This window comes from Labeo rohita, unplaced genomic scaffold (genome assembly GCF_022985175.1).
Source record: "Labeo rohita strain BAU-BD-2019 unplaced genomic scaffold, IGBB_LRoh.1.0 scaffold_76, whole genome shotgun sequence".
In the NCBI taxonomy this organism is placed as follows: Eukaryota; Metazoa; Chordata; class Actinopteri; order Cypriniformes; family Cyprinidae; genus Labeo; species Labeo rohita.
In genome coordinates, this window is record NW_026129700.1 from 229,694 (window position 1) to 257,617 (window position 27,924).

At 33.0% G+C, this 27,924-nt stretch overlaps 1 protein-coding gene across 1 annotated transcript in view; it reads left to right on the top strand.

Annotated features, from left to right (window-relative positions):
• Window positions 1-27,924, top strand: part of si:ch73-383l1.1 (receptor tyrosine-protein kinase erbB-4) — a 178,018-nt gene that overhangs the window by 80,898 nt on the left and 69,196 nt on the right. Inside the window, exons 2-3 of the mRNA XM_051104636.1 lie at window positions 10,299-10,450; window positions 26,111-26,297. Coding sequence (XP_050960593.1) covers window positions 10,299-10,450; window positions 26,111-26,297 — 339 coding nt within the window. The remainder of the gene's footprint in view (window positions 1-10,298; window positions 10,451-26,110; window positions 26,298-27,924) is intronic.

The following is a 27,924-nucleotide window of genomic DNA, read 5'->3' on the forward strand; positions in this document are numbered from 1 at the left end:
AGTAAATGCTGAAATGAACATAAACTAAGATTAATAAATGCTGTAGAAGTATTGTTTTTTCTTAGTTCATGTTAATGTAGTTAAAGTAGTTAACTAATGAACCTTATTTGTAAAGTGTTACCATAATATATAATAGTAGCTAGCTTGGTGTTCTCTTCAGTGTTGTTATTGTTAACTAAAATTATTGAAAATTGTTTTAGGTAATTGAAATAAAGCTAAAATAATATATATTAGTAGAATAACTGAAGGAAATAAGGGCAACACTTTAAAATAAGGAAACTTAAACTAACAATGAAAAATACATGTAAAGTTAATGAATATATCTCAACATTTACTAATACATTATTTAAAATAAAAGTTGTATCTGTTTACATTAGATAATGCACTGTGAACTAACATGAACATTAATATTTTTATTAACTAACATTAACAAAGTTTAATCAATGCTGTAAAAATGCATTGCTCATTAGTAATTAGTGTTAGTTAAAGGGATAGTTCACCCAAAACTGAAATTAATTAGCCCATTTTTTTACTCAGCCTCAAGCTATCCTAGGTGCATATGACTTTCTTCTTTCAGACAAATGCTGTCAGAGTTATATTAAAAAATATCTTTGCTCTTCCAAGCTTTATAATGGCAGTGAATGGGTGTTGAGATTTTGAAGCCTGAAAAAGTGCATCCATCCATCATAAAAGGTGCTCCACATGGCTCCAGGGGGTTCATAAAGGCCATCTGAAGCAAATTGATGTGTTTGAGTAAGAAAAAATATACATATTTAAAACTTTACAAACCGTAATCTCTAGCTTCTGCTAAGCAGGGTGTGACTGAGGTTCGGGTTTGGCCAAAACACTACATATTCTCCTCAGGTATTGAATCTGGCCTTTTGTGGTTCTGTGTATTGTAATACTGTTGGTGGACAGCCTGGTGAAGATATGACCCTCTTGAGCCACACTCTCACCTGCTAGCCATCACAGACTCTGTGGAATGGGATTAGTGGACTGTTTAATGTGGCCAGTATAATACAAAGCAAATGGCTTGCAGAATCCGCACTGCAAGGCAGGAGTCAGCATCATGCTTTCTCCTGTGTTGCTTTTTTAGGACAGCATTGAGAAATCAGAGGCAAAGAGCAGCAGTTGACTAACTCTTAGGGCCTTTTCTGCAAGATCTACAAGATATGAAAGACTCAGAACACACTGAACTAAAAGTGCAGCGTGCTGTGTAGCTCTTTTCACTGGACTGCATCACCACAGGTTTATTTCGGTTCATTTTCCCATCATAATACACACTTTAATGGCATCACATTGTGAAGTTGCTGACGTGATCCCCTGATGACAGTTATGGGATATTTTGTAGTAAACAGTTTTTTTCCCCCTCCTTAAAACCTATAATGTGTGATTTGCAGATAAATTACATCTTTTAGAAAGGCAGCAGCTGTGTAAGTATAGCATTATGTCGCTGCTTTGTTTTCATCTTGTGTTCTCAATGGCCTTAATCTTCTACTAAATGACATAATGGATTTGGAAATCAAAGCAGGAGCCTGATGTTCAAAGGATTATCTAAAAATGCTTTATAACACCTCGCAGTAATCAGATGTTTAGGCAACTCGGCTGTTCTCAGTGAGAGGAAAGGTATGAAATCAGCTCTCAGAAATACTGTAGTACACAACAAAATTGTTTCAAAATGAAGAAAACACTATTGTCTGTAGAGCTGTTTTATAGCTGAATTGAATGGTCATGATTAATTAACGTTGACACTGTTATTGAACTGAATTGAATTAATAAGTTAATACTGAAGTTAATAAGACTTTCAGAGAATTCATTGTATTTTTTGTCTCACTGACAAATTTAGAACTGATAAAAATCTTCAAGTGCAGTTGTATTAAAAATGCAAGCACGTCTTATTATTGTATGCATTAAGTAAATATACCTTGTTTTAAGAAATGTTAGATTTTTAATGAAAAACAGGTCATGAAGACTAATTAAAATTAAGTTGCACACTGTTTTTAAAGAAGTCCACTTCCACTTATAATGTACTCACCCCCTTGTCATCCAAGATGTTCATGTCTTTCTTTCTTCAGTTGTAAAGAAATTACGTTTTTTAGGTTTTTTGAGGAAAACATTTCAGCATTTTTCTCCATATAATGGACTGCTATGGTGCCCCAATTTTGAACTTCCAAAAGGCAGTTTAAATGCGGTTTCAAACAATCCCAAATGCGGCTGAAAACAAGCTGAGAAAGAAGGGTCTTATCCTCAAAAAACATAATTTCTTTATAACTGAAGAAAGAAAGACATGAACATCTTGGTTGACAAGGGGGTGAGTACATTATTTGTAAATTGTTCTGGAAGTGGACTTCTCCTTTAAGCTAGTAGAGAGAAGACAATAAAATTGGTAAACTTTGTATTGAAATGTTCTCATGTTTTGTTTGTTTGTTTGTTTGTTTTTTACAGCTTAATGTCTTTATCTACTAGTTGTATGTGTGGTTGGTTATATTTAGTATTCCAAAATACTAAATAGCATGTATGAGTGGTGCGTTTAAAAACGAAGCACATATTATTCCTTTACGAAGATGATCGGCATGCAATGCATGATAATTTCAATGACTGCGAGGCATCACAGCTTGAGTTCTGTGAACATCTGTGTCTGATTTCAGAACACAGTCAATGCAAAGGCCCAGAAACGCTGTTCATTAAATGCTATAACACTCAAAATTCATCAAAACCGCACAGAAGCTGAGTGGTTATCAAGAATCAGATATCCTCACTTACCATAATGCTCCTCTAAATAGCACTCCTTCAGCAAGATGTTTTGTGACATACCTAATTAATAGTGCAATTTAATTTCATTGTTGTGTGTTGAAATATCTCTAAAGAATAATATTTCAAGCATGCAGCATCATGTAAATAAAATAAATGTTTAAAATTGTTTTACTGTTCTGAAAGTCAACGCCTTTTCACAATAATGAGTTTCATTTTTACAGTTACTTTCATTTGGTATAGGAAGGAAATGGAATGCACCTGAGGCCATCCAGATTGTAGATGAGTTTCTTTATCGATTCAGAGAAATTTATCAGTACATCACTTGCTCACCAGTGGATCCTCTGCAGTAAATGGGTGCTGTCAGAAGTCCAAATAGCTGATAAAAACATCACAATAATCCACTAGTAATCCATACCACTCACTTAGCATCCTGTGAAGTGAAAAACAGTGGATTTGTAATGAATAAATCCATTATTAAGACATTTTAACTTTAAACTGTTGCTTCTGGACAAAATGTCAGTCCATATTTTATAATAATGCTTCCTCTTGTGAGAACGTCCATCACCTGTCCATCTTTCACATCAAAATCCACCAACATATTTGTTTACAACGTATTTTGACTTTTTCATTTGTAAACTTTGCTTGATTTGTGCATATTTCTCCTCTGAATCAGACAAGACAACTTGTTCAATGGAGAAACTTGTTCATGAAGGAGTTGTCAAAAATACATATGTTAATTGATGGACTCTGGATTATTGTGATGTTTTTATCAGCTGTTTGGGCACTCATTCTGACGGCACCCATTCACTGTAGAGGTTGCACTGGTGAGCAAATCTTTTAATGCTAAATTTCTTTAAATCCTATTCATCCAATCCTATCTTGGATGGCCTGATAGTGAGTACATTTTCAGCAAATATTCATTTTTGAGTTATTGAATTATTTCTTTAATTCTTTTAAAGCAAACTGTAAACTGTAAATATCTTACCATATTCGTTTTTATAGAGAAATGTCAAGTGAAATTATAAAGAATAAACAGTATTTTCTTGTAAACCATAATCTAGTTATCTGTTTTATTTACGACTTTGAACATTTTTTTTTTTTTACAGTGCTACCTCTTGTAACTCTTCTAGATGATAAATTTTGTTACACATACTCAGCTCATGCATCAGCGTTTGTCAAGAATATCAGCATATGTTCTGTCAAGCTGTTTATCCATATCCCGTCTACAGGATCAGGCGACATGAGCTGTTCCTGCTACATTAAGTGCAAAACTCTTTTCAGGGTTAGAAGGAAAGAACAGCGGCAGAAAATTGGCTGGGACGAGTCATTAAATCCTGTGTCTGCTTAATACAAATCACTTCCACCTGTGTCTCACCAGCAGGTGATGCCTCGCTGCCCACTGACAAAATCCGAAAGAACGAGCTGATCAATCAGATGAAAAAGCTTTTATATTAGAGAGATTATAGTGATTCACAGTAGCCCAGAAAACATTTATGTCACTGTACATTGTGGAAATGATGACACATACTGTATTTGGGTCTGTTATGTATTTTATATGTCCAAAAATAAACATTTATATGCTTGATTAATGATTAGACTAATGATTAATTGCAATTAATCGCATACAAAATAAAAGTTTAAGTATGTGTGTGTACTGTGTATAATTATGTATAAATAAACATATACATGAATGTGTTTGTATTTATATATACATAATAATTACACAATACACACACATATATTAGGCAAACTCAGATTTTTATTTTGTATGTGATTAATCATTTGACAGCCCTCATTTATTTATTTATTTATTTATTGAGTAGTACTGAACATATAAATTATGAATTTGACTTTGAAATAGCCATATTCATTTTTAATTTTCCAAGCCTGAAAATCCACCTCATATCTTCTAATATAAATAAATGTATACATATATAATTATATTTGACATATTTTATCAAATTATCAATAAATTGCATTTTAAAATATATTACAGCGCAAAACAATTACTTTAATTTATAATAATTTCATAATGTCAGGGTTAATATACTATTATGATACTATGCCATTCTTTAATGTATGATAGTAATATTTAATAGTATGAATATAAATTAAGGTAGTGTTTAATTATTTAATATTAATGAATATTACTATATAACATTAAAGTATTAAAGTACCATTTACACCATCACTATAACATGATGATGGCACATTATTTATTAAAACCTACTGATTCAAGTAAAAGCAATACATAGACCATTTTGCAATGCTGGATGGGATTCATATCAAGACACTAAATATGTGCATATGCTTTCCGATCACATAGCCAACATGCATAATGGTTAATACTTTTGCCGACTGCAAAGGTGACAGACATCTGTGTGGTGCTCAATAAAGGCTTGCCATTGGTGAGAAAATAAGAAAAGATTTGTTGTACCACCAAGTTTGAGCTATTGACGATGAGGGTCATTATAATGAAATCAGCAGTAATGTTTTCATCTGTCAGCCCATCAATCCTGGTGTGGTGCTCAGTTAGCTTTTTAATAATGTCATACACATCCTCACTCACGCATCTCTCAGACATCAGGGATTTTTGAATGTCACTTTCATTTCTGATGGTGTGCAGGGTTAAAAAGGAAAATAAGAAAGAGAACAAGTTTTTAGATTCCTGTTTTAGACAGCTACATCAACCTGACTACTTCAGTAACAAACAAATGAAAACTTTTAAGGCTTATTTCTGAACACAGTTTAGAGCAAAGCAGAAAAACTTAAAAGCAAAAAGCAAAGCAAAAAAAAAGCTCTTAAAAGTGCCTGTTCATAGTTACTGCCCACAATAAGACAAGCAAAACAAACTTTTCTTCTTTTTTCAAAGGCGATTGTCAGCTTGATGGATGAGGAAGTATGTTCTTCTTCATCTTGTCTCACACTGAGCATATTCACCAAAAAGTAGAGGCAAAACCTCTACCCCCTGTGGTCCTGATCTCCATGGTCCAACAACGTCATTACTGAAATGACAGTAAATTAAAGAAAAGGTGTCCTCATTTGCCCGCCACTCGGCTTTCTGTGAAATAAATTAGTTGAGACCTCTGTGAGCAGCACAGCAGTAGGCCCTATTAATATTGTTTCTCTTGGCAGCGGCTCCATGTAGGAATTTCAGGAGTCAATGGGACAGACATGCCCACAACATTAAATACAATAGGCAAAAGACTCATTGCGCACAGCAGGGAGTGACTGTGTGTGTGTGTGAGTGCTGGAGGGAACTCACAAATGGCATTTTTTTTTTTTTTATATGTAGGTGGGCATGCATTTGCACACACTGTGCATATTCATCCATTTACAGTAGAGCCATCAGTGTAAAGTTATAAGAGGGATGCATGATATAATAAACATATTTTCCAAATGTGCTTAAAATAAATGGACTTTAAATGGACTGACTCCAGTCATTTTAAATTAATTACAGGCTTGCTAAAAATAAAAATAAATAAATAAAACAGCATTTTTGGATGCAGTATTGTTTTGCACCCAAGAATGCTGTGAATACTTCACAGCACATAATCAATTTGCATTTGAATAAATTTTTGTAACTAATTAAAGTTTAGTTGCAATTAAAACTTTTTCTCTGCTTAACCTGATTTGACAATGTCTTATAGTAGATTACCATCACAATTCACCAGTAAAGGCTGTCTGTTGAGAATTTAGCGTACTTCACAGTAATGTTACAGCATGTAAAATGTAAAATAACTATCATGAATTGATTTGTTTATGATTTGTTTATTACTTTTTCTTGTTTGTTATCTAAATGCTAGTGTAATTTGATGCTGTGAGTTACTCTTTTTTAAAGTTATTGACTGTCTGAAAATAGCATGATTCATATTAGGAGTATACCGTTTATTTACCAGTTTTTCATCTAAAATTTCCCTCAAGGGTTCAATTTCTCCTTATTACTATTTCCTTCACTTACAGCATCACCATCTGCCCAGTGGCCACATAAGGCTATAATTAGACCACAGATATATAGAATTATTTATTGATCAGCTTTAAAGTCAATTTTCTTATTTCTTCCCACTGCTTGAGCAAGTTTTTCTTGGTTTGCCTCAGTACGCATCACTCCATCTTCATTACTGCAACATAAGTTTGTTTATATATCATTTTTTTATGTATACATTTTTATATTATTATTAGTAGTATTTTGTTAATGATTAATCATATAGTAATATTATATCAATAATGTATAATATATATTTTCTATATTAAAAAAGTGATATAATATATAATTATGCTACAATTACATTAAATATTCTAAATATTGTAAGCAGTACACTAGCTGACTTGCATTGAAGTAATCTTCATTATTGCTATCAACATAATTTCATATTTTTATTGAATATTATTTTAATTAAAATATATTAAAATAAACATTAATTTTATATTAAAATATTAAATATTAAACAATTTATTATAAAATAATACATTTTGTATTAATAACAGTAGTACCAGTAATAATAATAATTTAGTAGTAGTAGTATTAATGCTGAAATTACACTGAATATTTTTTATTGTTATATTTTAATAAAAAAGTATTTGTTATTATTTAATAAAATATTACATTAGATATTATATAAATTATAAATATTATTTATATTATTATACATTTTTTATTAAATTACATTACAAAACAACTTTTGTAATAATAATAATAATAATTATTATTATTATTATTATTATTATTATTATTATTATTATTATTATTATTATTATTAATGCTAAATTTACATTGAATATTTTATATTCTTATACTGTGGTCAACAACCTCAAAAACATGAAATGTAAAGGTGGTTAGGAAAGACTTGAATACTGATTCATGAGAATCATGAATACCGATGCAAAAGTGACATACTCGTGAGTATTTCCTGCCAAAGGAAACTAATGGCCATGTGTTTCACAAAGGCACACATAAGCATTCTCACATGAATCATTGGACATGTACTTTCTACTCACACACACGTTTACAATAATCCGTTTTGTGGTGCTCAGCAGGCATGGGCCAGCTGATGTAGCAGATGGTTCAGGCTGGACCCAGGAAGGTGTTTGATGGGTGGAAATAGGTGTATTTAATTGCATGTCAAGTCTGACATCTCTGCCAGGGTTAAAGGGGCCTGTCTGTTCCTGTGCCTGTTAGCCCTCACAGCTCCTTCAGCCAAGACTCATCACTGTCCCTGGAAATCATCGCTAATAGCACACACACACACAAACAATAGATCTCCACTGGTTCTACACAGAGCCTGGAAATGCACACTGGACATCTTAAAACATCACAACAGTTAAAATGCAAAAGAAGTAAAAATGACATTTCTAGTTACCTTTTACCAAATGACAGATTTTGTGCAGACCTAGTTGTTCTATCTATCTACAATATCTATCTATTAGGGGTGTACATGTATTCATCCCAACCATCACAGTATGGACGTCATGGTTCGTTTGCAGCCAGATGATGAATACAGTCAGTCATAGGCGATAAATCCAAAAGGGGGCGCACGCTAACGCAATGCTAACCACCACGGCAGGAAAGACAATAAGAAGAGACGCTCTACGAACCAACACGAAACAAGAATGGCAAGTTCAGATGGCACGCAAGAGCTCGAAGAACTGCCAGCTTGTTTTAAATCAGCAGTGTGGGAAAGTTTGGGGTTCTAGAGATGCACCGTTCCACTGGCTATAAATTGAAACTGGTTTAAGGTTTTATTTTGGTGATCTGTATTTCTGAATTGCATACAAATTGCATTGCAATCATTTCCCAAAATGTAATTGGTGTGGAATTTTTATGAAGTCTGTAAAAAAGAGAAAATACTGTACCATGCAGACGATGCTCACTTTTCACGAAATATAGGAAAACAAAATGCTCGAAATATAGGAAAACAAATATGTGAGAGTTTCAGAGGAACTCAATGTCTTCAGAAATCTTTTGGTGGCATTTTATTTATTTATTATCTATCTATCTATCTTTTAGAGTTTTTCCTATAGGTTTTGACAGAGATGTGACCTAACTTGGTATTTTTTAAAAACTGAGAAGAAAGAGAATATCTCATTCATTTTTCATTTGTTTCTCCAAGAAAGCAATTAAATGGGCAACAAATGGGGACTTTTACTTAGATTTTTGTCTTTGCTTTTACTACTGAGAAAAAAGTCAATAATCCTGTTAGTAATCTCATTAATTATCTCAATTAGTTAGTGTCAAGTTCGTTTTGCATAGCCAGACCTATCTATCTATCTATCTATCTATCTATCTATCTATCTATCTATCTATCTATTATCTGTCTGATTGTCTGACCAGTGCAACCTTCTAAACCTTTTATTTTATTATTCATTTTATTATTCAGTTTATGACTGTTTATTTCCTGCTGCCCAACAGATCTGCAGGTCATTTTTGGGGCCATTTTTACACTCCAGGACAGTTTTGAAAAGAATTCAATGAAAAATGAATAAATGGCTATGCTTTTTAACATAGAATTAAATGTGTGAAATTTACACAGTTGCAAACTACAGTACACTATTTTATTTTCTAAAGAATATTCTGCTTTACTTGGGAATATGGAAGTTAAATGATTTACCATTTTATGATGCCTTTAGGCATGAAATTCTATAATAAATACACCTCATAGCTTCAGAGACTAAAAAAAAGACACAAAAATGGAACACTATCCTTATGACAATAAATATAGCACAGTGTGGTTAAACCGGTGCAATTAGTTGTCGTTTATAAACTGTTTTTGCATCATCCAAAGCATGCGAAGTCTGTTATACCTTGCAGTTTTACACTCCTCTTTACCTTTCAAAAAGGTGCATGAAACACCATGCAATATCCTTCGGTAAGAGTGAATCTTACTGGGTCATTTCAGCCTGAAACAAAGACAGGAGTTGCAATGCCCGATTGAAGCCTGGCATCGCTGAGATTCCAAGCCAGGATTAGTCTCTGGGATCAGTGGAACAATCACTCATCAAATAGTTCATTAAAACCTGCCGTACAGCCCTCAGTGCTCAGCTGGGCGAAAATAAAGAGAAGCTGGCGTTAACACCGTTGCCAGGCACACAGGCTTTTTTAATTGAAAAAGCAGAAAATGCCTCTTTTATCTGGTTGTTGTGGATGGCAGATGTTTAGAGTTGCAAGAGCAGGTCAGTGGAAGCGTAAACGCACATGAACCTTCGCTCAGTAATTTGGCTAATTACTTTCTTGAAGTAATGACCTGTGTCTTTTCACACAATATGTGCGATGCTGGAGCGTCCATATGGAGAAAAAGATTTATGATTGTGGCCTAAGGACACTGCACACATTGTTTAGAGAACCTAATGTTGCTTTGGAAGGTTTCCAGTAACTTACCTTTTTTAGTTTTTTTATTTATTCCTAATTTTTGTTGGCTTTCATAGCTGCAGTTATTCAGTGTTTGGTATTTGTGCAAGACTATAGATTATTGAGGAATTATTTGCATTGATCCATCTTTTGTTTTTCTGATCTTTACCTGTTTTCTCTCTATTTTTCTCCTTTATAGTCTGTCCTGGCACTGATAACAAGCTCAGCACGCTGTCGGATTTGGACCAGCAGTACAAAACTCTTCGCAAGTTCTATGAAAACTGTGAGGTGGTCATGGGTAATCTGGAGATCACCAGTATTGAAAGAAACCGCAACCTGTCTTTCCTCAAGGTGAGATTATCATTGCGGTTTTTTACAGCATTTTATGGAAGTCATTATAGGCCCAGTTGAAGAAGGGCTTGATTAAGGGCTCCTCCAATAGGCAAATTATAGATTTTTGTCAGAGTAAATGGCGTATTTAATTTGATGCAAATGAAAATGAGGTTGTAGAGTTAGTGCGGTCTGCTCAATATGTTGTAAATGCTTTTAGTCACGTGCCATTTTTACAACCCATTTTCCCCATACACAATCTGAATAAAATCAAATCTTGTGTGTTCTTGAGTGTTCTTCTGAAATAAATGTTTTATTGTTTGTTTGTTTTTTGTCTCTGCTGAAAAAAATCTTATTTATTTATTTACTGGTCTATAAGTTGGTAAATTTTGTCACCATTTACTTACTCTCAAATTGTTTCAAACCTGACAGCAAATAAGTTTCTTTCTTCTGATAAGGAAGAAGACATTTTGAAGATTTTTTTTTTTACATACTGTGGAAGTCAATGGCTACCGTCAACTGTTTGGTTATAACATTCTTCAAAATATCTTATTTTGTGCTCATCAGAAGAAACTCATACAGGTTTGGGTGAGGAAATGATTTTAAAAATTAAGTTTTGGGTGAAATAGTCCTTTAAATTATTAAATGATTCTTAATATATATATATATATATATATATATATATATTTTTTTTTTTTTTAAATATGCTAAATTTTAAGAGTTAAAATGCTAAAAAGTCAAAAAGATCGAAAACCTTTGGTCTAGGCTGTTGTTTTTTGGTAGACATGTTATAATCTTTGTTCTCTTCTCATGTTGCTCTTACATATCAGGGTAATTTTGGGACCTGCAGAGAATAGGGGCTGATTTCCTTTGATTATCTCAAATGTAGTGTAGTGTAGTGATCAGAGATGGGGGAAATTAATCAAACCACTCTCAAGTTTCTGTATCTTTCTTAATAAATTCCTAATCAGTGAAAAAGAGGATGGAAAAAAACACTAGTTTAAAGTTAAGGAAATAAAGTTGGGTAAAATTTTTGTTTCTGTCAAGCTGATTTGAAGAGTGTAATATATTTAGATGCAGTCTAACACACAATCTTTTTCAGGTATTGATTTGTCTGTTTGTCTCATATACATGGATGGAGCTGTTGATAAGTGTATTGCTTTACAGTTGTCTAAAGATGTACATAGATTGCTGTTTAGAAGGTATTTGAAAAATGTAGTAAAGTAGTAATATTATTATGATTTTATAATATTTTAAAATTTAATTTATTCCTGTGGTGTCAAAGCTGAATTTCCATCATCATTACTCCAGTCTTTAGTGTCATATGATCCTTCAGGAATCATTCTAATATGCTGATTTGCTCCTCAAGAAACATGTATTATTATATTGTAATAAGAAATGTACAGCATCATCGCATCCTGTGGTAGGTTAGAATGCCTGAGACTTTGATTGACAGCTCATTAAAGTCTCATCAAGCCACCTGATTGTTACATGCCAGCATACTTGATGTGCCCCTGTAAGCGCAGCAGAGACAAATAATCGCCTTCGTTTGCAACTGAAATATGTGAAAAATGTAAACCACGTGGGTTGATGTTGTTCAGTCGTGTCGTTTTTTGCAGGCCGAGCAGGATTTTCAGCACAATGGGGCTTTACTCCGGTATAATAATGCTTCAGTTGTTCTGGCTGGCTCTTGTTCTTTTACATGGGTCATTCACTCCAGTCTCTACGGTCGTTGTGAAGACTGAAGTGGTTTCAGGCAGTAGTGAGGATGTTGAAATTGTCTTGAAGCCATTTAGGTATTACGCGCATAGAACAATCTACTGCTCCGCAGTCTCAGAGGAATGCGTTAGGGAGGTTTTTTACATATTTGTTTCACGTTATGTTATATAAGGAATAGTCAAGGTTCAATACTAGTTAAACTTATTTAGCAGCACTTGCGGTATAATAAATATCACTAAAAATAATCGTATCACTTGTTTTCTAAATAAAAATATGTTAAGGTTATATTGAGATGCTTGCCTTGGATACAAAAAGTGTTTTAAAAGTGAATTTTTAAATATATGCATGCAAATCCTGAACCTACATTCAACTTTTAATAGTTAAATATTATGATATTAGGAACATTGATTATGTTATGTTGAAATTCTTTACATGTGACAGAAAAGAGACAACATTTCACGTATAGACAGTTAGTTATTTTAGTGATCATGGTCAGATATCTAAAATTCCCCATAAACCATTAATGTTTTTCAATATCCAGCTCTTTGATAATTTTCAGTCTGTTTTTAATTCAAAGCTGCTCTCATCTTGAAATATATTTTTATATGAAATATATTTTTATTTTTCCTTCAGTTTTGCCCTTGCCTTGCAGTTAAAGGGTACTTTTTTCCTGTTAATTAGTGACTTGAGAATAAGAATAAATTTGATTCTACTTTCACAGATTGGATCAAAGTCTTCACGATTTGTAGAATCACTGCCCAAAACTGTTGAAACATGAAATTTAATTAGATTTGCTGATAATTATTTCAGTGCACGGTCAAATTAGGTGTGTGCTTGTGTGTGTATGTGCTTAAAATGTTGATTAGAGTGATCTGTATAGTATGTAATTTTATTTTTATAGATGTTTCTGGTAGTCACATCAACACAAGTGTCATCATTTGTCAGGAAATAAAGCTTCTGTGAAATAATCAAATAATAAAATATTTTCTAGCATCTAAATTTAAAGGTTACATGGAAACATACTCTCTTTGATTTTTTTTTTTTTTTTGTCTGGTTTCATTTCTGTTAGGTTGCTTATATCAGACACATTTACAGTCAACATGAAGTAAAAATTGGCTTATTTACTTTATTAATGCGCATTCTTGGTCTTATTTTACATTTTTTCTGTTTTTTTTTTTTTTTTTTTTTTTCCATTAAATGTTTTTCACCAAAAAAAAAAAAGCATTAATTTGAGGGCTGAAATTACTTTTCATTTGGCTGACATCACCAAGACCTTTCAACCAAATGAATTACACTGAATATCACATAGAAATATTTCAAATTACAAATGGGTTGCAAACACCATTTAATGCTGACTTTATTTATTTTTTATCTCCATTCTCTAAAATTCAACAGCTTTGCTTAAATTAAAATACTTTGAAATCAAATTGCTTTCCTGTACAGAATGTAGGCAGGACTGTGATTGGTCATTAATCAAACTCATCCATATGAAAGGTGATTGTTCTGTTCACTGGTTTTCTCAGGGATGTTCACATATGTATTTCAGATTTAAATTCAGCTTCCAGAGAGTCCTGTTTTATGCTGCTGATTTAATTCTGATTTATTTCTGCTATTAAATTGTAATGTCCAAATTCTGCTCTTAAGGACTGAACAGAATGATATAGCAAAGTATTGTACTACACAGTAAAAAACAATTTGTTGAGTCAACTTAAAATAATTTGTTACCTGGCTGATTTAAAATTTCAAGTTCAGTCAACTCAGAAAAGTTTAGTCAACTTGAAATTTTGAAAGTTGTAGTAAGTGACAACTTAGATATTTGAGTTGATTCAACTTAAAATTTTAAGGCAGCTGGGTAACAAGCCCAGCTTTTATGTTTAATAAACCAATTTTTTTGTTACGTAAGTTGTACTTAACATTTCAAGTTGACTAAACTTATTTGAGTTGACTGAACTTAAACTTTTAAGGCAGCAGGGTAACAAATAAAAAAGTTGACTCAACAAATTGTGCTTTTTTGTTCAGTGTAGTCCATGTGTCTTTGCAAGTTAAAAAAAATTAAATGCAAATTTCAAATTTACAGTCATTCTTTTTCTGGAAAACAGACCAAGTTTTTGTCCAATCAAATACTCCCTGAATGAGAATGTCCCTCCTTCCTCTGATTAACAAAAGCAATTGGAAAAACATTGTTCATGACTGTGATGAAATGCTATTAGCTATTTTAGTAGAAAATGTGTCCTGTCTGAACTTCCTGCATCAACAGGAAATATATAAACAAAGGAAGGAAGACAGTGCTAGACATGAAGCGATTTATGCATTTGCCAGATGCTTTTATCCAAAGCCACTTGCATTGTATTCAAAGTATACATTTAGTCATGTTTATGCATCAGTTTAATATAATTTAATGTGAAGTACTTTTAAAAAAAAAATAAATACAGTAACTAACTGAAACAAAAAAACGAGTGCATTCATGTGGCCTCTATTTTTTGCATTTTATTTAATTTTCAAAACATATATTTATATTTTCTGCACCCTTCCTATCTGTATGACTCAGTAAGGGCCACTTGCGCACTTACATGTGAATTTAAATGGGCGCTGTAATTTAGCTGGTGAGTGAGACAAAAAGCCACTTGACTTGTGGATTTCTGCTCTTCGGTGTTAGACATCCTGCATTTTCACACTGAAATATAATGTAGAAGTAGGGTTTTCAGTGATATACTGTCCAGAGTAAGAGTAGGACTGTTGGAGGAAGTATTAATCACTGTGATGTGCTAACAGCTCTGCCTCATTATCACTCTGTCGCTGTGAGAGGTTCAAGCAGTTTCGGTGCAGAGCCGAGTGTTACTGTGAGCATTAAGTGAGTCATTTGTTAAGGCTTGCACTTCACTAACTCATTGCTGCAGCATTAGCAATTTAAGTGTGTTTGAGTTGCATTTATTTTTTGATAATTATATACTCATTTCTTGAATATGCATGCAAGATTTTATATGTTTGTTTGACGTTTGCTCATTTAAAAGCCTCATGATTCACAGGGAATCAATGTTAGAAAAAGAATGTTATGTAAGATGTTTAGCATTGTTACTTTCTTAGACTATTTTTAAAGAATAGTTCACCCAAAAGTGTAAATTGCTGAAAATCTACTTACCATCCAACATGTAAATGAGTTTGCTTCTTCATCTTACATCACTTGCTCACAAATCGATCCTCTGCAGTGATTTTTTTTGTTTTGTTTGTTTGTTTGTTTGTTTTTAAAGTGTTGTGTGGATTATTGTGTTTTTATCAGCTGTTTGGACTCTTATTCTAATGGCACCCATTCACTGCAGTGAGTGAGCAAGTGATGTAATGCTCCAAATCTGTTCCGCTGAAGAAAAACTCATCTACATCTCGAATGGCCTGAGAGAGAGCAAATTTTCAGCAAAACATTATATAGTATTTCATGAAGCTAGCTAACCATATACAGTAATTGTGGATAGATAGAAAAGATGTTAAACTAGTTTCTCCTATCCCAGAATATGAACCACAAATGTGAATCTACTTTACTATGGTAATTCAGGCTGACTCAGCCAAGTTGCATAGTCTATAAATAGCTACAAACCCCATAATACATTTCATAAATATACATTTCTGTGTTACAGAACTCTGACTGTCATTGAATGATTTACTTGGCCTTTTCGTTGTTTTACTGGTGTCCCATGGCCCTGTTTATATGACACAATGGGTCTGTTCCAACATTTAATGAGCTGCCTTACTGTCTACTGCCAATATAGACAGCTGTCTTCTAAGACAGCATCCAAACAGAGATGGAACCTCATACGTGACCAGTTTTTGAACCCTCTACATATAGGCAGCAACCCAAATAGTGATTTACATAGGAGACTCTACTTACAATTAATAAAAGATATTTCATAGTTTAAAAGTTTTTCTTTTAGTTTTCTCTATTAATTTATACATTTATATATGTATATCTTTTTTCTTTTTTTTTTTTTTTGAAAGAAATTAATGCATTTATTCAGCAATTATGCATTAAATTGATCAAAAGTGATAGTGAAGGCCATTACAAACTGTTACATTGTTACAATTCATTATTTTTTTTAAATGCTGTTCTTGGGAACTTTATACTTGTCAAAGTATCTTGGTTTCTGCAAAAATATTAAACATCACAACTGTTTTGGCTCCTAAAATTCAGCTTTGCATCAAGGGAACAAAGTATATTTTAGAATATATTAAAATAGAAAATATATATTTTAAATTATAATGTTATTTTTACAGTTTTTACTGTATTTTTGATCAAATAAATGCAGCTTTGATGAGCATTAGAGACCTTTTTCAAAACATTTTACCAGCAGTGTACACTGCCGCTCAAAAGTATGGGATCAATAAGACTTGTAATGTTTTTTAAGGAAATCTCTTATGCTTATCAAGGCTGCATTTATCCGATCAATAATACAGAAAAAAAATGGTAATATTGCAAAATGTTATTACAATATAAAATAATGTTGTTTTTTTATTTTAATATACTTTAAAATCTAATTTATTCCTGTGATGCAAAGCTGAATTTTTATCATCTGTTACCCCAGTCTGAAGTGTTACATCGTCCTTCAGAAATCATTCTAATGTGCTGATTTATTATTAGAGTTATCAGTGTTGGCCAAATATTTTTTTGGATCCTGTGATTCTTTTTTTCAGGATTCTTTGATGAATAATAAGTTAAAAAGAACAGCATTTATTCAAAATATAAATCTTTTCTAACAATGTAAATCTATGCTATCACCTTTTTATTAATTTAACACATCCTTAGTGAATAAACATATTTTTCTTTCAAAAAAAGGAAAGAATACAAATGTACTGACCCCAAACTTTTGAACAGTATATTGTTAGAAAACCTATTTTAAATAAATGCTGTTCTTTTTAACCTTTCATTGATCAAAAAAGTATTACAGGTTCCAAAAAATAAATAAGCAGCACAACTGTTTATAACATTGATAATAAAGCAGCATATTAGAATGATTTCTGAAGGATCATGTGACACTTAAGACTGGAGTAACAGCTGATGAAAATTCAGCTTTGCATCACAGGAATTAATTATATTTTAAAAAAACAATTATTTTATACTGTAATAACATTTTGCAATATGACTGTTTTGTATTTTTGATCAAATAAATGCAGCCTTGATGAGCATAAGAAACGTCTTTAAAAACCATTCAAAATCCAAACTTTTGAGCAGCGGTTTATATTTATAATCTTGACTTCTCTATACTTGAATTTTCACTGAGCTCATCGCAGTGCATTTTGGGATTGCTTTTTATACAAAGGATGCGTAGGATGATGCTAAAACAAAGTATCCAAGCCATCTTACAAGTTACCTTTCATTTGAGCCTGACTTTGAACTGTAAGTGTGCCTGTGCTCTTTAATAGGCAGCTCACTAACTTTTGGAACAAAGCTAATAATTCACAGTTACACAAGCAGTAAAAAAAGCTGTTTTTCAAACAATTCCATTTTCCGAAAGTTACGTTCAGACTAAAAAAAAAAAACAGGCCCATGGGGTGGTCCGTTATTGCTATCCAGCCTAGGATTGTTCTAGTAGATTATTATTACTTTCCTGCTTTTTTTGTCTACAGCACTTTTAAAATGGGAAATATTATGGTAGTCGCAAGACTTGGTAATATTTGTATCATTTCGAGGATGTGTTTCCTACAGCAAATATTCGAGCACAGGCCAAGGCTTGTTAAACTCTTCAGTTTGTGATAATGCACAGGCCACATATATAGGGTCAGGATGAACCCAACTGCATGATGGATAGTTCTGTGTCCAATGCCCTGCAGCGGTGTGCAGTTGTGTCCTTATTAGTGGGTAAACAGATGGGAGGATGGCTAAGGTGAGCTGATGTTTGAGATGCTGCTGGAAACTGCAGCCCAACAGCTTGTCCTGTTCTATTACAGTTCATGCGTGCCGACATGGCTATACATTGGCTTGGTTATAAACTCTAGTATGCTACCTACCTAGAAAGCATGTTTAGACATTATAAGTGTGTTCCTAAAATGGTGTGCTGCACTAAACAGTAAGATAACATCACTTTGGCTTAAATCTAAGGCAGCATTGCATACAGTATATTCTTCACAGATTATACAATCCGGGAAAGCGTGGCAACATTTTTATCCAAAATGTTACTGAAGCAATGCAATAAACATGAATTAGATGTAATCTAAAACTTTAATGTACATAAATGATAAGAAAAAAAAAAAAAGAAACATAGTTAATGAAAAAGCATTAGCTGTAAAATGTCACACAGGGAATTCTGTGAATTCTGTTTTTCAATTCCAAAAACTGTAAATATAACAGTATATTACTGTAAAATTACATGAAATGTAAGTTATGCTTACTGTTACACTGCTGACATATTAACAGGTCTTTTTTACAACATTTTTACAGTCTTTTACTATTAAAATCACATCATTTTTACAGTGTGGAATTAACTGAGTGTTGAATCTCTTTCTCATATAAATATGAATATTTAATGTAATTAATTTTGCTTTAAGAAAGAAATTAAAGACATTTTTAAAAATTAAATTAAAAAGTTTTTTATGTTTTAATAAATACTTTTAATCATCAAGGATGCATTAAAGACTTCAGAGTTTCAGAAAATCAGAAAATACTTTGTTATATAAATGTAAAAAAAAATGTATCACAGTTTTCACAAATATTAAGTGGCACAGCTGTTTTCAGTTTTTGTTGTTGTTGTTGTTGTTGTTGTTGTTGTTGTTTTTTTGTTTTGTTTTTAAGCAGCAATTCAGCATTATTAGAACAATTTCTGAAGGATCATGTGACATTGAAGACTAATGATGCTGAAAATTCAACTTTGCATCACAGGAATTTAAAATGTAAACTTTATTAAAATTTGTTTATCACTAAAACTTGTAACAATGTTTCACAATATTACCTTTTACATTTTGAACGGTAATGTCCGTAGCTGCCTAGAAAGTAGACAGTGAGGCAGTTTTGAACACAGCGCATATGTAGTCTTGATAAAATGCATAAGCTAATGTGGAAATAAAATATAGGCCTTAATTTTATCTCAGCTCTGAAGCTGTTTTAGTGGCAGTCTCTGACCTGATTGCACTTAATCCCAGCCCTTTTGAAAGTAAAGGGCAAAACTGATCACGTATCAGCAGTTAGTAATAACTTCTGGCCTTTTTTAGAAAGCCACTGTTGTTTCCCATTCTAGCCTCTGCAGTTTCTTATTAGATCCGACACAGCACTGTGGCAAGGTCTCAGAGGTGAAATAATTTCCTGAGAGCAATTACAGGCACCAGGAATTCCCATGATTGCTATTATATTAAAAGGTATGACTATAAAAGCGAATTATAATTGAGCGATCACCATTTATCTGAATAAGGCTCCATCTTTCCCTGCATCACAAGGAGAAATGCTGACCGTTTAAGCTACCAATTTAGTGTACATTCATAATTGTTTGAAGCAACCTCAGTCATCTTTGCGTGTGTCCGCAAACACCAAGTCTATTACTGAGTTCTCTCTCTCTCTCTTTTTTTTTTTTTTTCATCTTAATGAAGGCATTTATAGGATCTTAAAGGCTTTAAAGAAAAAAAAAATCTGCTGTACTGTGATGTACATTCACATTGGAAAAGAAAATATGTAGGGCAGGGATAATTCCTCTGTTTTTGATTGGACGAAGGCAGATTTGAATGTGAGGGGAGGGGTTTACAGAGACTAACTGAATAGAAAAGACCAGCATACAAAATTTTGTGAACAGTAAGATTTTTAAAGAGGTCTCTTCTGCTTACCAAGCCTGCATTTTTTTGATCCAAAATACAGCAAAAAGAGTACAATTTTGATATATTTTTACTATTTAAAGTAACAGTGTGCTATTTGAATATGCTTTAAAATGTCATTTATTCCTGTGATTTCTGAGCTGAATTTTTAGCATCATTACTTCAGTCACATGATCCTTTAGAAATCATTCTAACATTCTGATTTGCTGTTTAAAAAAAAAAAAAAAATCTTCTTCTTCTTCTTCTTCTTCTTCTTCTTCTTCTTCTTCTTCTTATTATTATTATTATTATTATTATTATGTTAAGATTAGTTGAATAGTTTTTTCAGGTTTCTTTGATGAATAGAAAGTTTAGAAGAACAGCATTTATCTGAAATAGAAATCTTTTGTAACATTATAAATGTCTTTATCATCACTTTTGATCAATTTAAATCATCCTTGCTAAATAAAAGTATTAATTTCTATAATTAAAAAAGAAAAAAGAAATACTGACTCCAAGCTTTTTGAATGTATAGTGTATAATGTTACAAAAGCTTTGTGTTTCGGAAAAATTGTGATCTTTCGATCTTTCTATTTCTCAAAGAAACCGGGAAAAAAATTAACTCAACTGTTTTAAATATTGATAATAATAATGATGATGCTAATAATAATAAATGTTTCTTGAACAGCAAATCAGCATGTTAGACTGATTTCTGAAGGATCATGTGACACTGAAAACTGGAGTAATGAAAATTTAGCTTTGATCACAGGAATAAATTACATTTTAAAATATATTCAGTTACATATTCAATTTTAGATAGTAAAAATATTTCAAAATTTTACTGTGTTTGCAGGCTTGGTAAGCAGAAGAGACTTCTTAAAAAAAAAAAAAAAAAAAAAAAAAAAAACATAAAATAATCTTACTGTTCAAAAACTTTTAACTGGTAGTGTATACCAGAGAAAAGTCTGTTGTTTCACCAAAAGATTGAGTTATGAGGCCAAAACATGCATGCATGGATGAATTGTTTACAATAAGTTCACACTTTGTAACACACACCTACAAGCACATTTACTAACAGGCAGTGTTGCCAAATCTGTGGTTTTCCCTTGGAATTGGGCTACTTTTACACTGTTGCTTTGCGTTGTTTTATTAGTCCGCTGGTTAAAATGACAATCCAGGTGACAAGTGACAGTCACATCCAGAATGATGGTCTTGAGACCCCCCCAACCAGCTCATTAATGTGACATGTACAAAACAGTAATGAATCGCTGTAACATATCTGTACATAACTATCAATGTGAGACGTCATTGCCATAGCGCATGCATAATGCTATGGGTTGCGTGCTCAATTAATTTTCTATTAATTCATCCATAGCCTAAATAAACCCCTCCATTTGAGGCAGATCTGAAATGGTGATGATCCAAAATCAGCATAATGACTGACACTCACAGATCCTCTGACAAAATCCTATAATGAGAGTATGGTGAAGCCTCCTGTGTTCCTGATATTGTATTCAGCTGTTTGACTGAATTGTTTCTCTCCATGGATTTTTAATATCTAGCCTGTCACAGCTGGTTTTGATCAAGCACATGTGTTGTTATGTCACCTGCTGCTAAAGTGGAACAAATAGATTGCATTTAACATTGACATTTATATCGTTTGCTCTTGGGCTGGAATGCAAAACGGGTGATTGCTGCCCTCTCAGCTTTATCATTACCACATTCACTCAGCGGTGATGATAACAAGTCAGTGTTGCCGGCTTGCCTTCAGTAAGTGTGTGTGCAGGGTATTTTTTCTTTTGTATACTACAGAGCGTTTTAAGACTTGTTGGTGCGTGGGATTTGTACTTGTAAAGGCATCACTTTTAGCATGCTCCAAAATATCTAATGTTAATAAAACAGAAACTATTACTTACACCTGTATGGTTCCAGAGGTAAAAGGTCCCAAAAGGGAACTTGACTTTTGCTTTTGTACTGTATTTATAATTGAATAGTTTTAGTTTTGATGTCATCGAGAAATGAGTATTGCTTGTTGTGGTTAATCTTGGATCAATTTATTTTATTTGAAATGCCTAGAAGTTGAAAAGGAAAATAGTCTTAAAAAACCAAAGAGTGGTTTTGGTGCTCGAAACCTTGGCTAGCATTTAGAAGTGGACTTCAGGGGAAAAAAGAAAATAGCATAAAATGCCTCAAAAGTACAGAATATGGTACCTTTAAAGTGGCAAAATCATCCGCCCATTTGAACTTGACTTTAAAAACATTGCTCGGTTTGTTCAATTTGTTTCCCACAGCCTAATGTACGGACAGGTCCAGCTATTTTTCAGCTGCTCAGGCGGAGAGACTGAGTCATGCTGGCATTATTTTTTCAGGCAACACATGAACGTCAGCATGGTTAGTGTGAAGATGAATATATAAAACTGGACTCCATGACGTGGTTTGTTTCCAAACCCCATGAATACACATTGCAAAATTCAAAAACAAATGTAAAATTCTAATGATGCCTACAGGAAAAATACAGGTGTATAATGTGAAAGAGCATTTGGTGTGTGGGTGTGTTTGATTTCATTACTGAGCTAAAAGTATTCGGAGGGAGGTAGTTTTTTTCTGTGTTAGGTGAGAGATTGTGACCTACTGTGTCTTCGCGGTGTGACAGCAGCTTGGGCCTAGGGGTGTTTGTACTTTAATGTATGTTGAAGCACTGTTGCAAAACCCCTGGCTTTTAATAATAATAATAATAATTATTATTATTATTACTATTATTATTATTATTATTATTACTATTATTATTTATTTATTTATTTATTTATTTTTCTCTTTGCTAAGATTTTGGGTTTTGGAAAATTGTATCTGCTTGACAGGATGAGATCAGTCATGTAGTGAAAATGGTTTACCAATGTTTCTGATTTCAGGAAAAAAAAAAAAAAATATATATATATATATATAAGCTCCAAATTTTAGCTCCAACCCTAATTAAAAACCAAGGTCTTACTAGGCATGCTAGAAACTTTCAAGCAGGTGTGTTGAGGCAAGTTGGAGCTAAACTCTGCAGGACACCGGCCTTCCAGGAGCTAGTTTTTATTTGATTAAAATAATGTAAAATTATGAAAATATTATTACAATTTAAAATAACTGTTTTCTATTTTAAAATATTTTCAAATCTAATTTATTCCTGTGATGCAAAGCTGAATTTTTAGCATCTTTACTCCAGTCTTTAGTGTTACACGATCCTTCAGAAATTATTATATGCTCATATGCTGCTCAGGAAATATGTCTTATTATCAATTTTGAAAAAAGTTGTGCAGCTTAATAAAAAGAAAAGATAAAAAAAAAAATTTGGTTGTTGGATTTTGGAAAATTGTATGTATGCATCTCATCTCATCCTGTCAAGCAGATAAAATTTTCCATATTATATATTCCATATACATATATATATATATATATATATATATATATATATATATATATATATATATATATATATATATAAGCTCCAAATTTTTGCTCCAACTCTAATTAAAAAACATACCTGAACCAGCTAATCAAGGTCTTACTAGGCTAGAAACTTCCAGGCAGGTGTGTTGAGGCAAGTTAAGCCTAAACTTTGCAAGACACCGGGACTGAGTTTGGGGACTCCTGCTGTAGAGTTGGAGTGGCAGGGAAGACAAGAAACTCAGTCTTTGCCAGGCTGAGCTGCAGGTGATGTTTATTCATCCATGCCTAGATGTCCACCAGGCAGTCTGAGATCTATGGGGCTACTGTTGGATCATCTGGTTGAAATGAAAGATTGAGGTGTGTGATATAGTGGATATGGAGAAGAGGAGTGGTCTAAAAACTGATCCCTGAGGAGCCCCTCCCCAAGCAACCCTGAAAGACCTACCTGTGAGATGAGATTCAAACCAGCAAATGTGTAAATTTGTTGTGTTTGTTAAAGGCTTTTATTGACACAGGTAGATGTTATTGAACATGTGATTGAACTTAAATTTACAAAGCCTACATGGTGCAAATAGTATACAAGAGATGTACTGGAGCAAAACATCTGGCTCCAATTTTTTTCTATTTAGTAGTGCAATGGAGGTATTCAATTTGTTTTTGTTTTTCCATAGTGTGCTGCTTTTATTTATTATTTGTTCCTCATCACTCAGCCCATTTGAAAGGTATAATCAAGGTAATTACTGATTACGGACGTCTTCCTCTGTTCATTGTCTCTCGTGTCATGTGAGGACAATAGAAATCGTACTTTCTGCCCACACTTTGGATATGCTGGATTTAAGACTACTTTAGCTACTAACAACTATCACTTGAAACGCAGATGGCTTGAATTGAATGAGCTCCTCCATAATAATTATACTAAAACTTGATTGACTCACAAAAAGACAGTTACTACTACAGTATTATTATAGTAGAGTGATTGTATCAGATGGAAATGCTACATTACTTTGAGATATACCACAGTACAGTTTGTTTACCATGGTATTACCATGCTGTATGTCCAAAAATGTTTCTACTATGGCATTAAAGATTTTCTTTTTCTTTCTTTCTTTCTTTCTTTCTTTCTTTCTTTCTTTCTTTCTTTCTTTCTTTCTTTCTTTCTTTCTTTCCTTTGTTCGTTCGTTCATTTGTTCCTTCCTTCTTTCCTTTGTTTGTTTGTTCATGCATTCGTTCATTTGTTCCTTCTTTCCTTCCTTTTCTTTCTTTCTTTCTTTCTTTCTTTCTTTCTTTCTTTCTTTCTTTCTTTCTTTCTTTCTTTCTTTCTTTCTTTCTTTCCTTCCTTCCTTCCTTCCTTCCTTCCTTCCTTCCTTTCTTTCCTTCCTTTATTCTTTCCTTTGTTCATTCATTTGTTCCTTTTTTCTTTCTTTCTTTCTTTCTTTCCCTCCTTCCTTCTTTTCTTTTGTTCCTTCCTTTGTTCCTTCCTTCTTTCCTTTGTTTGTTTGTTCATACGTTCGTTCATTTGTTCCTTCTTTCCTTCCTTCCCACCTTCCTTCTTTCCTTCGTTCGTTCATTCGTTCGTTCCTTTGTTTGTTTGTTCCTTCCTTCCTTCTTTCCTCCTTCTTTCCTTCTTTCCTTCTTTCTTTCTTTCTTTCCTTCCTTTATTATTTCCTTTGTTTGTTTGTTCCTTCCCTTTTTTCTTTCTTTCTTTCTTTCCTTCTTTCTTTCTTTTTCTTTTTTCTTTTTTCATCCGAATGTTTTTGTTTGTTCCTTCCTTCCTTCTTTCCTTTGTTCGTTCATTCATTCTTTTGTTTGTTCCTTACATCCCTTCTTTTTTCTTTCTTTCTTTCTTTCTTTCTTTCTTTCATCCTTCCTTCCTACCTTTGTTTGTGTGTTTCTTTCTTTCTTCCTTCTTTATTTTCTTTGTTTGTCCTTCCTGCCTTCCTTCCTTCCTTTCATCCTTCCATCATTCCTTGCTTCCTTTTGTCTGTCTGTGAAACATAGAGTACAAGACGATATTTTGACTTCTATTGTGTTTTTCGTCCATACAGTGGAAGTCAGTGGAAACCGAAACATTCTTGAAAAAATATTCTTTTACATTCCACAGAAGAAAGAAAGTCAAACAAATTTGGAATGACATGAGTATGAATAAATTATAACAGAATTTACTGTTTTTGGTAGACTATCCCTTTAATGGTAAATATTTAGTGGATCATTTTAATATTGACCAGTCAGAATCCAGTATCCAAGAACGCAGTATCTGCACTTCCAGTGATCGTGACTGGCAGGTGACAGCTGTCAGCATATGCTTGGTCAGCTCTTCAGATGGATTTCCGCAACTATAGTTCCAGTATGTGTGTGTCCGATCAGTACAGCTATATCACATTGACTTCTTCTGCATGAAATAGACCTGTCCTCTGTGCCTGCTAATGATACGCAGTATGAAACACTGATTGGATGTCAACATGATTGATGTGGGTGTGGAGAGGGAGGGTCCAGCGCTCTCTTGGGCCATTATCTCTTCAAATTATATCAAGGCTGTCTCGTTAGTCGTCCTTTTGGTGCTGCTCAATTGCCATGATGACCGAGGGCATTGAGTCTTCGTGGAACTGGAAGCAGAGGACAAATCTCTGCTGAAAGAGCTTTAATGTGATGCTTTATTCTGTGAGAGTAAAATACTTTTTAATACTTTTGGCTACATTTCACAAAAAATGACAAATTAAATTCAGCGTATTTAGCTTAATCGTGTCTAACAGAATATATGTATCTCCGCAGTCCATCCGTGAGGTGACGGGTTATGTGTTGGTGGCTCTGAACCAGTTCGACTATCTTCCTCTGGAGAACTTGCGGATCATCCGTGGCACTAAACTGTACGAAGGACGCTACTCCCTGGCAATCTTTCTCAACTACAGACGAGATGGCTACTTCGGCCTTAGACAGCTCGGCCTAAAGAACCTGACAGGTATCTCTCATTGTCTGCGTGCCTCTGTTTCTCCCCAAACAAATTCCCATCGTATCTAGTTTTATGCAGTAGATGTCTTTTAGAAATACACAGGAAAGTGCATTTGGTCCCACAGAACATATCTGAAGGATGCATGAGGAAGAAGCCCTTTTTACTGAAATATATTGATTATCTGATGTCTTCATGTAGATGATAATGTGCATTAAGCATTTTTTTTCCAATTCAGTAAAATCTTTTTTATTACATACTATACAATATTTTTATTTATTATTTTAAACACTTTTCATATTTAAGTATTATTGTAAATCAGGTTAAAAGGTATCACAAATTCCAAGAATATTCATACATTATAATATTTATTTGTAATTTATATAAAATATTGCTTTATTTACTTTGAATATATGTATATATATATATATATATATATATATATATATATATATATATATATATATATATATATATATATATTTTTTTTTTTTTTACCAAATATTAATAGTCAATTAAATTATTTATTACTTAAAATAGACTGAATAGGTATCTACACAGTATAAGAATATATAATACATAATTCTAATGTATAAATAAATATACTTCTGTAAATCTAATGCTGTCTAGATACTAGATAGTCTACTTCAAATAATTCAATAAACAATATTATGCAACATTAATATTTGTATACTAAAATATAAAACTATATACACACACTACCCTTCAAAAGTTTTGGGGTCTGAAGGATCATGTGACACTGAAAACTGGAGTAATGATGCTGAAAATTCAGCTTTGTCAACAAAGGAATAAACTGAATTTTAAAATGTATCCAAATAGAAAACAGTTCTTTTAAATTGTAAAAAATATTTCACAATATTATTGTTTTTGCTGTATTTTTGATCAAATAAATGCCTTGGTGAGCAAAAAAGACTTTTTTTAACTATTTGCTGCAGTTGCTGCCGGTCTCTCGTCCTCACTGAGTAACGCTAATTTTACCACGGTTTGTAATTATCTCTGGAATTAAATCTACATTAGTTTCAAAATAAGATTGTCATATTTAACTTCAGGGTTTCTTGAGAGTCAACAAAAGCATATTATGTAGAGTAAGCTATACATAACCCTTTGACCCCTTCAGAAAAGACAGGCTTGATTTGATGGTTAAGCTCTCTAATAGGTGCTGTGTGTGAGAAGAATGCTGTAGGCAAAGTGATTTTTTAACTCCCTCTCCTTACACACACACACAGAGTACTTCTAAGTATGTTTTCCCATGCCCAAGGCCCTTTTGTTGACTCAGAGGGGTTAAGGATGAGAGAGGAATAGAGACAGACAGCCATCAGTATGCCCACCAGAAACGACGGCTGCCCGACCATAATGAATTTTTTATAGGCTCTTACATTTGAGGTTTACTTTGTTAAAGTTAGATTTATTATTGGGCTGAGAGTCCGTTTTTAATGATCTGCCAACAGTGACATCTGTAATTCCCTCTGTACTGCTTATGATTACGTGATTAGTTATAACTTACCTTCTAATATGAATGTGCTTTATTCCATTATTCCAGTCCCACAGTGTTCCAGGTAAAGAGATGAAAGCGTGTATCTTCCTTTCTGAGACACAGCACCCTGATGCTTAATGGATC